This window comes from Dunckerocampus dactyliophorus, chromosome 20 (genome assembly GCF_027744805.1).
Source record: "Dunckerocampus dactyliophorus isolate RoL2022-P2 chromosome 20, RoL_Ddac_1.1, whole genome shotgun sequence".
NCBI lineage: Eukaryota > Metazoa > Chordata > Actinopteri > Syngnathiformes > Syngnathidae > Dunckerocampus > Dunckerocampus dactyliophorus.
This window is the reverse complement of record NC_072838.1, coordinates 4,343,709-4,355,958: the sequence shown is the minus strand read 5'-3', so window position 1 is coordinate 4,355,958 and position 12,250 is coordinate 4,343,709. Positions and strand designations below refer to the sequence as shown.

Sequence of the window (12,250 nt, the reverse complement as noted above, 5' to 3'; positions counted from 1 at the left end):
TGTACAGTATATATGTATAAATGCAATACAGAGTGCATCTAACACACACTTCTTAATAAAACTGTCCCTAAATAGTTACAATAAGCACAAATTAGCTACATCAAAATAATCAATATTTTTATCCTTCATTCTCATATCCATAGTAATGGAATAGCAATGATATTGGTGTTTTGCTTTATTTTACTAACACCATAAAAACCCATTAAGAGCAACTAGTGTCCTTTTTCCACATATATCATACCATATTATAATTACATGGTACATGGTACAATTACAATGGATAGATAAATATATATTTATTCCCCTCCCTCTGAGCCAATGGTTATTTTTTTAGTTTAAATATAAAAAAAACATTTTATACCGCAAAACTAAGGCTGTATTTTATAATATTGTTTTTATCTTAATAAAAAAATAAAACCTAATACCAAGTTATTATTACACATAAAAATGTTATTTTAAAATAGAATTAATAATTTATGTTGTTATAATTACCTCATCGTACCTCATAAAAATAAATACATGGAAAAAAAAACGTTGTATAATAATAATATTTCTGTAAAACCTAATACTGAATTACCATTATATATTTAAAAATGAATAACATATTATTATATTTTCAAATAAAAATAATGTTTAAAAAATACAATAAATGGAAAATAAGATCCATAATTGCTATTTTTTAGCTTGCTGAAATATAAAAAAAACCTTAAAACACATTTTATACTGCAAAACTAGGCTATATTATTTGTATATTAATTTTAAACATATTTCTGTACAATCTATATAATATATATTTATACAATATAGTATTTAAAAATACAAATGCTGCAATAACATCTAGTTCCTACAATTGACAATTTTGTATTTACATTTCATATTCTGTATAATATATTATCAGTACATAAAATCTAGCATAAACAAATATAATAATTTTTGTTTTGTTTTAATTAAAATAAGGAATTACTTAAAAAATCATGAATTACATTAATGAATTATTTGTCAGTATTGGTCAAAGTAAATCCGGTCTCTTTACATTCTTATCTTAATATGCAAATGTTTAATACTATATTATAATTTCGGGGTGTAACGATTCATCTGCTACATCGATGTATCGATTTATTTTCCTTTGATCTAACTACATCGATCTGTGTTCGGGAAGTTGCCATTCCGGATGACGTATATCGTTCTTACATCGTTTAAAAGGTAATCAATCGATCGCATCGATACTGGGAAATAAATCATTGGATTTGAGCACGGCAGGCTTTGTATGGATGTGTGGGGGGTTTTTTTAGCACTTTTAATGACTAAGACGTTAAACGTTACTCGATTCAGTCTGCCTGTCTGACGTCATCGCCACGTGCCAGCAGACAACAAAAGGTAGCATGGCAGATGGCAGAGGACAAGCTGGCGAGCGATAAATAATGAAGTGTGTGGAAACAGATCGTGTTGATCGGTTGATAATTTTGAAAAAAAAAACTGTAGAAACATTGAAGAGTAGTTAGTTACACTTGATCTTTTGTTAAATATCGGCACAATGCTGTTTGTTTGTTAAAATGAGAGAAGTAGCAGGTGCAGCCACTGCTCATTTAACCTGAGAAGAGGTTGGTTGCACTTCATTCAAATAAAACATGAATGCATTTGCCTTTAATTGTTGTTTACTTTTTTCTTTATATCCATAATTCATTTATACCTGATTCCCTTACGAAAAACAACGGCAATCTAGGAAACCTCACCTGCACTGTCCTGTATCCAGGTATTTATTTCACAGAATTTTTGGCTCAAAAGTTACTGAATAGCTTTAAAATTACTGAATCGATTTGGAATGTATCGTTCTAAATGAACCAATATCGTCTTTGAATGTCTCGTGATATGAATCGAATCGTCATGAATGAATCGTTACACCCCACATTATAATTACATCTCAAATAAAATCATTTCAACAAAAATGAAACAATATATCATGGCTATTTTTTTAGTTTGCTGGAATATTTCAAAACAACATATTTTATTGTGCAAAACTAAGCTATATGTTTTTTGTAACACCTAATACCACATTTTTATTACATATAAAATGATTATTTTGAAACACAAATAACAATACCTTGTTCCTACAAACCCAAATCTGCATGTATGTGTAATATTCTGAATGATAATATATTATCAGTACATCAAATACAGCATAAATAACCCAATAATAATTATATTCAGCATTGGTTAATCAAAGTAAAGCCTGCAGTCTCTCACATTCATCTTAAGCTGCGAATGAAATGACTTTGTTTTGCTTGACAACTGAACTTTGTGTTGTGCTTTTCCTGTGTTTTCTTGCACGGTGCACAAAGCCGGGCTGCACATGAATGTGGATCGGCGATGTAAATGCGGACGAGCATCAGCTTTGACGTGCAAATACTTGTGATGCGCTGAGATGGCTGGTTGGAATGTGAGCTCTTCTTGCCAACGTGTAGTTGGCCCATACCATAAAACTACAACATGGACGCTTCAGGCTGTGACAGGTCGATTGAAACGCACACACCTGGAGGTTGTTTAGCAATCAGCTGAGTGTGTTCCATGCATGAATCGACTCACAAACCTGATCTTATATTTGTGGATAAGTCGTCTTTCACTGGTGAGTGTGTGTTAAAATGTAGACGTAGTGTTGCTGGTGTGCACATTCTAATGAGAGCCTTTCCAAGGGTCTTATCAAACAGATAATACAACACAATAGAGCCAATACAAGTGTTCCAATATAAGGGTTCTGTTTAAAAAATGCCATTTTAAAAGACAGTAATGTTCACTTTTGATGTATGAACACTGTCAGATGTATTTATTTGTCAATTTTTATGATGCCAGTGTTTGTGTTGAGCTGCATCATAGTGAGAGCTGTTTCTAATATTTGGGTTGCATTAGCAACATAAGTTATTGTTAAATTAATACCTCGTAATCTTAAAATGGCATTTTTTAAAAATGCAACTCTTGTACTGGATCTTATTCATTTGCATTTTGGACAACGTCTGGTTTTAGTTGTAAAAGTTGAAGTCCTGAAGTGGTCCAAGCGTTGGCGTGGACCTGCTGACGAGCTCCACCTTTGCTAAACGACCCATTTGAGTATCAAAGGCTGCCCATTAACCCCCTGCTTTTGTGCCAGCAGGTCTTATAAAGCTCAGCCTACCTCCTCGGGGTCTGCATCACTCCTGATCTTCCATCTAGCAGCATGCAGACCACCAACGACAAGGTCAGAGCTCTGCTGCCTCCGGCTGGCGACGTGTTCAGGAGGAGCACCACCTACTTGGCCAGGATCGCCGTCGTCCTGCAGGATGCGCCGGACAAAATGCTCACCTTTGCACAGGTAAAAGATACACTTCATCTCTTAAAATATGTATTTTCCAGACAAAAAATGTATCTTACATCTTCATGTTTGTCTTGTAGTTGATGGACAGGCTGGGACCGCTGATCCGAGAAGACAGGAAGTCTATCAAGAACAACATCAGAGTGTGTTTGTCCACCAGCAAATGTTTTGTCAAGGTGAGTGGATGTACTTCTTCTTACATTAATACAGGGGTGTCCACACTTTTTCCACCAAGGGCCACGTGGTGAAAAATGAAAGGAAAAAACTGCAACTCAGTTTTGTGATACACGGTAGTAGGTGAAAAAGTGAATTATAAGTATGAACTTTGCTCTTTTTCCCCCCCACATTTTTGCTGTTTTTTTTTAAATTCTCAAAAAATATTGTTCAACTTTCTTCTTAAATAATCTTCCTAAATGTTATGATTCCCATTTTTTAATTCTCATATTATAAATTTTGCCCAACCTAATTTTACAAAAATTGAGTTTTTTTGTTTTTGTTTGTTTCTTATGACTTTTTTTTTTACCTTTTTTTTTCGGTCTTTGCATTTTCTTCTTGTAATTATTTTATTCCCAAACTATTTTGACTTTATTCTCAAAACATAACTTTTCAGGAACCTAATTTTCCCCAAATTATAACTTTATTTTTTGTTTTGGTTCTCATAATATCATGAGGGTTTTTTTTGGGGGGTTTTTTGTTTTTTTTTTAAAGGAAAAGGTCTTGTTTTAACTTTTATGCTACTAAAATGACGTTATTTCAAAATGTTGGTTATGTAAAATTTGATTACTTTTTTGTTAATATTTTGACATCATTCTTGTAAAATTACTGCAGATTTTTCCATTTTTGCTGGGGTTTTTTAAAATTTCTAAATATTTCAACTTTCTTCTTAAGCAATCTTTGTAAATGTTCTTTTCATATTATGATTTATTCCAATATACTTTTGCCCAATTTCATTTTCCTAAAATTAACACTTTATTTTGTTTCTCAAAATACAACTTTTAAAATATATTTTATGCTACTAAAATATTTGTAATCATTATTAAATTATTCTCGTAAAAATTAGAACAATTTGTCGTTAGAATATTTTGACTAGTCATGTAAAATGACAGCCGTTTTTTTTCCATTTTCTGCTGTTTCAACTTTCTTCTTGTAAATTTTCTTCTCGTAATTATTTATTCCCTTAATATTTTGACTTTATTTCCTAAACAACTTTTTCAGGAACCCAAAATTTTCAAAAAATTACAACTTTATTCAATGTTTTGTTTCTCATACAACTTTCAAAAAATGTGTTTTTTTTTCGTATTTATTGATGCTACTAAAATGTTTTCATAAAATTACAATTATTTTGTTAGATTGCAACTTTTTTCTTAATATTCAGACTTTATTTTTGTAAAATTACTGCTGATTTTACAATTTTTGCTGGGTTTTTTTTTGTTTTCTTGTTAAATGATTTTTAGAACGTGCTGCGAGCCAGAAAAAAAACAAACCAACAAAAAAAAACAGCAGTGGGACACAAATGTATCCAGGCCGCACTTTGGACACCTTTGCAGTAACATAACAGAATGTGTAAAAGAGCCAATAAGACCACTGATGGCCAGACATCTTCAGAAGGGATACAATTAGTGGCACCACCTAGTGGGCATGTTGGGTGTTGCATTTTGTACTACCTTTTGCTCTGGCTGTTGAGAACCCCCAAGTTTGTCCTTTTGACCCACACAAATGTCTTCTCCCCCTCTCACCGCCAAGATTCCGCTGTTTCGCAACTCTGTGGGCAGCAAGAGAAACTTCTGGAAACTGGACCTGAGTCAGCTCACCAGTAAAATGGTGCGCCGTCACTTCAAGGACGTGCTGGACTTCTTCCCCGAATTGACCTCCAGAGGGGAGGACGCCGAGAACGCGGGTGTCCTCCCCACCTCCCCCGAGGCGAGCTCCTGTGACTCGGTTCAGATCCGATGCGAGGTCAAGTTCAGCGGTCCATTCTCCATAGAGTCCCTCCTGAAACGGGACAGCCCCGCCTCTAGAGACCCATCGCGGTGCAGCATGCCCATCCTAGCCGAGCAGCATCAGCATCAGCATCACTCAGCGTTGCTGCCCCAGAAGAGGCGCCCCATCTGGGACCCTGAGGAGCACCTCTGCATGCACTTTTCCACCGCAAGTCCCTCCACGTGTCCAGCAGGGGGCAGCACACACCACGTGGATAGAGGCGCCAAGTTCAGCAAGAGGATGCATATGGAGCCCGCCTTCCCTGTGTACTCCAGACTGGGGGGCGGGGCTTACCTCAACAGCAGTTACACCCCTTACATTGCCTTCACCCACGATGCTCACCGCTTTCGCTTGTGACCTTTTCTCTTTCTTTCTTTTTTTTTTTAAAATGCAAACTTTTATATGTTTCATGTTGTGGGACAAAGAATCCACGCAGGACCTCATGAATGTGTCTCAGTGCGTCAAAAATGATTTTTGTTGAAGGCTCAGGACTAAAACGGGCCCCCAGAAGCGGGCCTGCGTTCTTTTTATTTATTCTTGCAGGTTAACGAACGCCCTTTCATTGTGTCGTGGCAGTTTGATGATATATATTTTTATTACTGCAGTCTTCTGCCTGCCTTCATATTCCAAATGAAACTGCTTTAACTTTCTTTAACGTGTGCTTTTTGTCTTTTACCCCTCATTCACACGTAGTACACCAAGTACAGGATGTTAATTATTAACTTGGTTTAATCGCAGACGTGTTGATCACATCAGCGTCTGGAGGAACATTAACCCAATCTGACCTTTTTTTCCTCTTCTTTTTAAAACCAAGTCAACTAAAGCTAGCGTCTCACATGGCTAAGACCAGAGCTACGCAAAAAAATAAATATTCCACAATTTGACTGCCTAAAAGGACCTCTTCAAATTAGCTGTAACTCACAAACTTTATAGTTCATTTCAATTCTTGAACACATTATAAATAGCCTCAAGCAAGATCATTTAAATTTACTGTATAATATGATAAACAATATAGAGGTACTAGAAGCAAAAGTCACAAGTAATGTGCCCAAAAAGGAGCAGGAAGAAGCAAAGGTTTAGCATATCCTGCCCCATCACTCGCATTACCTTTCTCCTGACACAAAAGGTAATTACAGAATTAATATAATAAAAATATAAACTTATGATATGAAATTTGATCAAATATATAGCTATTTAATACATAAATACATTTTCATATGAACAAGCGGTATTTCATTCACAAAAACTACGTTATTTTCCTCGTGTATCAAAAATGTTTTTGCTTTTTTGCGTGTGATAGTCAGGAAATATTTAATCAAATATTTTTTAAGTATTACAAATTTAAATATTTTACATTTTAAATATTAAATGTATAAATATAGTAATATTAAATCTACTTTTTCAAACCTACTTTAAAAATACAAAAAATATATAATCTAATAAGAATGTGATTGATGTCTTTTTCATTTTTTAAAAATATTTTCATTTTAGCTTGCATTACTAATTTGATTTGATAAAATGTATGATTAAAATGGGCTATAAAGTGCATGGCAAAGCAACAAGCGGCGCCACAAGCAGCTACAACACCCTAATCCTGACTTGTTCCTGAATATTAGACTTTTAACTACAGCATTAAGTTAAAGAAACATATACAGTATATGCACATAAAGTATATATAGCACCGGCGGAGTAGCTCAACATGACTTTTAAAGGACAAAATGCAGAGAGTGAAGATTTTAGTATAAACTCGGTGATGCTCACAACTTTGCAGTGGTGACCATTTTTATGCAGGTGTCACTACAACTTCCTGGCGGGCATTTTCAACCAATCAGAAGCCTGAAGAAAGTCACTTTGGGGGGAAAAAGGCACAGTAACTTGTAGATGGATAGTAAACTCCACATATCACACTTCGAGACTAAGTTAATAAAATAATACGCAGAAAAACAAACAAAATTACATCGGGCGATAATGGTGCAGGCGAAATATGTCACAAATTTAGCAAAATATCAGTTTTTGGTGGCGTAAAAGCTGTTGTCATGTAGACAAAAGGACCAAATGCTGCAAAAGTAAAGATATTGGCATGGAAAGATGCTATAAACGTGGTGGATGACGCTCGCAGCTTTGTTTCTCAATGCAGAGTCCCAATCTGTCTCTACGCATGGCCAACGAGTAACAGGTTAAAAAATCCCCAAAACCGACACGCAACACCACAATACACACCGTCCAAGTCTGCGCTTGTGTGTGTTTAATGCATTCCAAGCGATAACATCTTGTCCTCGGTGTTTTTGAACAAGCACAAACCGGCTCTTTGCATGTCGTTTATTAAAAAACATACACGATGACTCCTTTCCTCTGGCCTTGGCCTGACGTCAGCTTGCATTCTTGTACTTGAACAAACTCATCGAGGGGTCACGGCGCCTTTTTCACCCCTCTGATAAGGCGCAGGAGCGTGCGAGTCCTGTCGTCAAGGCAACCTGAGGGAGGTTTTCTAATGGACGACACAACTTGGCATCAGGCCCGTGTGTGTGTGTGTGTGTGTGTGAGGACGGATTACGGCCGCCGCTGCTGCTGGACGACCCAGATTGAGAGTCGACCTGCCATATTTTTATCTGACAGATTATAGGAAGGATTTAAAAATACTTTTTTTTTCGATTTCTTCTCCTTAATTGATCTGCATCCACCCTCTGGACTTAACTGGAAAGAATCCAAATCTTCATAGTAATCTTAGCAGTTCAGTTTGACACACAGAATATTGTAGTGTTGATGAGATTATCCTTAATTTCTTTTATGGGATTAATCAACTAAAGCTGCCTAGAAGTAACAAAAGGCGTCATACTAATAATATTATGACTAAAATGTGGTAAACATTCATCTTCTATGCCGCTTATCCTCATTAGGGTCACCGGTATGCTGGAGCCTATCCCAGCTGACTTCAGGTGAGAGGCGGGGTACACCCTGGACTGGTCGCCAGCCAATCGCAGGGCACATATATCTATGGACAATTTAGAGTCGCCAATTAACCTAACATGCATGTTTTTTTTTTTTGGAATGTGGGTGGAAACCGGAGTACCCGGAGAAAACCCACGCACGTATGGGGAGAACATGCAAACTCCACACAGAAATGCCCAATGGAGATTCAAACCCAGATCTTCCTGATCTCCTGACTATGTGGCCAACTTGCTAACCACTAGACCACCATGCGGCAGTGGTATATCATCAGTGTATAATATAACATCACTCATAAACACATTATAACGGGGCTGTCTGTGAACGTAGCCTGCCATTCCAACTACATACAGTACATGGCATCGTAACTCTTTTCTGCTTCTTAACACACCTCATAAGCACCTGGTCTGCCAGGGAATAAGAAGATGTAGCAGCAGGGATCAGTGTAGCCAACTTAACTACTTTGGTTGACTGGCTGAGTTTTAGACGACTAACCAAAGGAGTATCCCAGGGTTCTGTTCTGGGCCTTTCTTCAATTTTATGCGCATGATAGACACAGTCATCTATAGTTCCTTCCTACCGTCCATCCATTCATTTTCTTCCGCCTATCCACGGTCAAGTCATGGGAGCAGCAGCCTAAGCAGAGAAGCCCAGACTTCCCTCTCCCTGGTCATTTCGTCCAGCTCCTCCCGAGTCTCCCCAACATGTCCTGGGTCTTCCCAGAGGCCTCCTACTGCCCTGAACACCTCCCCAATGTAGAAACACTACCCTGAGCTCCTCACGAATGACAGTGCTTATCACCTTATCTTTAAGGGAGCGAGCAGCTATCCTATGGAGGAAACTAATTTTGATCGTGTGCTTTCAGTCACTACCCAAAGACCATAGATGAGGGTAGGAATGTAAATCGACCGGTACAGCGAAAGCTTTGCCTGTCGGCTCAGGTCCCTGTACGCCAGTCTGCGTAATCTGCCTGTCGATCTCACAAGTCATCTGACCCTCACTCACAAGACCCAACCGAGGTATCAGACCAACAAGATCCCTACTTTTCATCTCACACTGCACCTGAGCCCCTTGGAGGGGGAACCCATGTTGCTTCCTCAGGCTGTGCCTAATCTGGCCCCATGGGTGCAGCCCCGGGCACGAGGTGCTCTCCATCAAGCCCCGCCCCCAGAGGGAGTCCCCGTTGACCCGCGTCCAGGTATATCCAAAGTTGTCACTCACCATTGGGGTCTTTTGAGCTACTCTCTGTCTGGTCACTCCCCTAGGACCTGTTTGCCTTGGGTGGCCCTACCAGGGGCATAAAAGCCACCCGACAACCTGGCTCATTGGATCATTGGGACACTCAAACTCCTCCACCGCGATAAGGTGCCAGTGCCGAAAAGAGCATCTATTGTTGCAAGCCTTTGATTTCTTACAGTCTGCGTTTGCTGCTGTTCAGTCGCTTTGACAACAGCTAAGGCTTGTGCAGACAAATCCAGTAAAGGTCTTCTGAAATGGAAAACAGCTACCATCTCAGCTCAGAAACGGTCTCATCTAACAAGTACTTGCAAGGCATTGTTATTGATGAAAATTTGTCCTTCGAGCAGCTTGCGAGCCTTTCTCCTTTCGTAACAGATGCCAGCCAGTGTGGCTGCACAAGTCTACGTGAGTAAAACCTCACTCCCTCAGCCTTAAAAGCCGTACTGAGCGCTGGGTTGACAGTCTGTGTTTTTGGCCCAGCGGTCAGCACTCTTGACTACCATTCTGAAGGTCCTGCGTTTGAGCCCAGCCCCAGGCTGGCTAAAACAGGCGGGTTACACTTTGAGCATCCTGTACGTAAACATATCCTGTTTCTCTTTTCATGCAAGGAAATGTTTAATTTCTGCTGCTGGATTACGGTGATCTCCTTTTAATGGATGCATCTGACAATCATAAAAAAACGTCTCACCGTTGTACGTTGGATGCTGTGACTGAGTGTCTGAGTTTCTGCATGTTCGTAGGTTGTCTTTGATTTCTAACATGCATTCTTGGACTCCTTCCATGTTCCCTCTGCTCTTACATGCATAAACACCAACAAAAGTATATTCTCAGAAAAACATACTAATGCTGGTTCCTGGAGTCAGAACAGGGTTAGGTAAGACAGCATCCAGTTTGCTGCACCATTGAATGACCTCCAAAATGACTTGAAACTTATCTGACCTTGTAACTTAAGGAGAATTTCAATCTAGTTTAAAGAAACAAGACATAAATGAGTCAACTGATTAATGAAACTGCGTGAACAAGTGTAACACAGACGACTGCCACACTAACAGCTAAGTGGCCACAATTTAAAGCACATGCAGAGCTAGACAAAGCCGCTGGATGCTGACCACCCATGGTACTTTACATCAAGCTCCTGCCATCTTGCAGTCTCGAGTCAATAAAAAAATATCTGTAAAAAATAATGCCAGTGTTTTCGTAAAGTGGCGCTAATCAGAGACCCGGGTGGTTATTTACTTTTGGAGACTGCAGTTAAAGGAATTGAAGCGTTAATTGGAGCTTTTACGGTAATCTAATCCGTCACCACACAAATCAACAAACACGACCTCCAGTGAGGTAACACTGAATGTCTGTGTTTTTGTTTACACGTCTATCTGTGTGTTGGATTAACTCCTGTGTCTACTGATCGCACAAACTGGCTCAAGCCCTAATCCCACGCAGTGCCCCCATGCCGTCTCCTCTGCATATGACCCACATATCAGACGTTACTGGTGTTTATTAGTTACAGTTAAAGCCTCCAGTACTTTGTGAAAATGAGAAAACATCCCACAAGTCACACGGACGATCACGTTGGGGACAAAATGAATTTTTGAACATTTGTGTGCGTTTCATGGTAGTCCCAATTTGTGCTGCTTGTTTACATTAAGTACATGTGATGTAGAGTGTGACCTCCCAACAAAGATCCTTTGTGTCACTCTGCACAGTATTGTTATGCATTTTTATCCAGTTTAACATTTAGTGATAATTTATTTGTGTACTTTTTCTAGTTCTGGAGTCGCTGAACATTTGGGACAATATGTGAGGAGCGTGGCTTTCTAGCCCTTCATGTGGCCACAATATTACGTTCGCCTGTTCATCGATTGAGAGATCCAACATGAAAAATCAGTATTTACAATGGTAGCTGTCATAAAGAGTAGTATTTGAATAATGTGTTTATGATTGTTGTTTTAGATTGTAGTGCAATGAATTCGATGTTTCTAACATTTTGAACATCGTTCATAGCAGACAACCAGTGTTAAAGGTAACAAAAGTCATGCTGCAAACCTCGTAAGCACCACACGGCGGCGCTGCCGTAACTTTTGCCAGCAACAACCTTTGTTTTCTTTCTTACCTATACAAACAATAACAAATTATTACATACAAGTGCATATTGAACAATATTATGTATACAGCATAACGCAGTCTTAGCAACAAACCTGATGAGTGGCCATGCTGACTTCCGGTAGACGCACAAGGCGACATGCGCGCCTTGTCACGTCGCTCACGTCTGCCTCGTCCGTGCCACGCCCACTGAGAAAGCCACGCCTACTAAGCCTGCTGAGGCGAGCCAACACCCTGCTGTGTCAACTATTTGTCACCATCCTGCGCAAAACATGTCATAAACACGAGAAGGTGCATTTCATCAGCTTTTTTAATGCCTCCAAGGAGATGTTTCATTGTATGTAATTGTGCTGTATTGTTTATTTACTATATGTATTTTTTGTATATGAGCACTTAGTTTCCACCAAATTGAATGAGAAGATTCAAATAATAAAAAGAAATACATGTATAATTCCCAAGTGAATAAATAAATATTATAAAGACAAGTATATAAATGAACTGAATATTTTGTAAATATGGTGAATTACGTTTATTTTCCATAATTGGCCAATCAATCAAAAACAAAAATGAATTGCAACAGAATATAGAATTTTGTATAAGATAAGATGAAACAAAAATAAAATGAAATAAAATATTTATAAA

General features: G+C 38.4%; 1 protein-coding gene and 1 long non-coding RNA gene across 2 annotated transcripts; one reads left to right on the top strand and one right to left on the bottom strand.

The window, feature by feature from the left end:
• Window positions 1–893: 893 nt before the first annotated feature.
• LOC129173644 (forkhead box protein H1-like) lies at window positions 894–5,958 on the top strand. The gene is made up of 4 exons (XM_054764704.1): window positions 894–2,437; window positions 3,146–3,343; window positions 3,424–3,519; window positions 5,087–5,958. Exons 2-4 carry the CDS (start codon window positions 3,209–3,211, stop codon window positions 5,678–5,680), a joined length of 825 nt encoding a protein of 274 aa, XP_054620679.1. The 5' UTR covers window positions 894–2,437; window positions 3,146–3,208; the 3' UTR covers window positions 5,681–5,958.
• Window positions 3,182–11,605, bottom strand: LOC129173645 (uncharacterized). The gene is made up of 4 exons (XR_008567261.1): window positions 5,008–11,605; window positions 3,544–3,564; window positions 3,403–3,466; window positions 3,182–3,304 (listed from the first exon to the last, which is right to left on the bottom strand). It is a non-coding gene; the product is annotated as an uncharacterized LOC129173645 (long non-coding RNA).
• Between the last annotated feature and the right edge of the window lie 645 nt (window positions 11,606–12,250).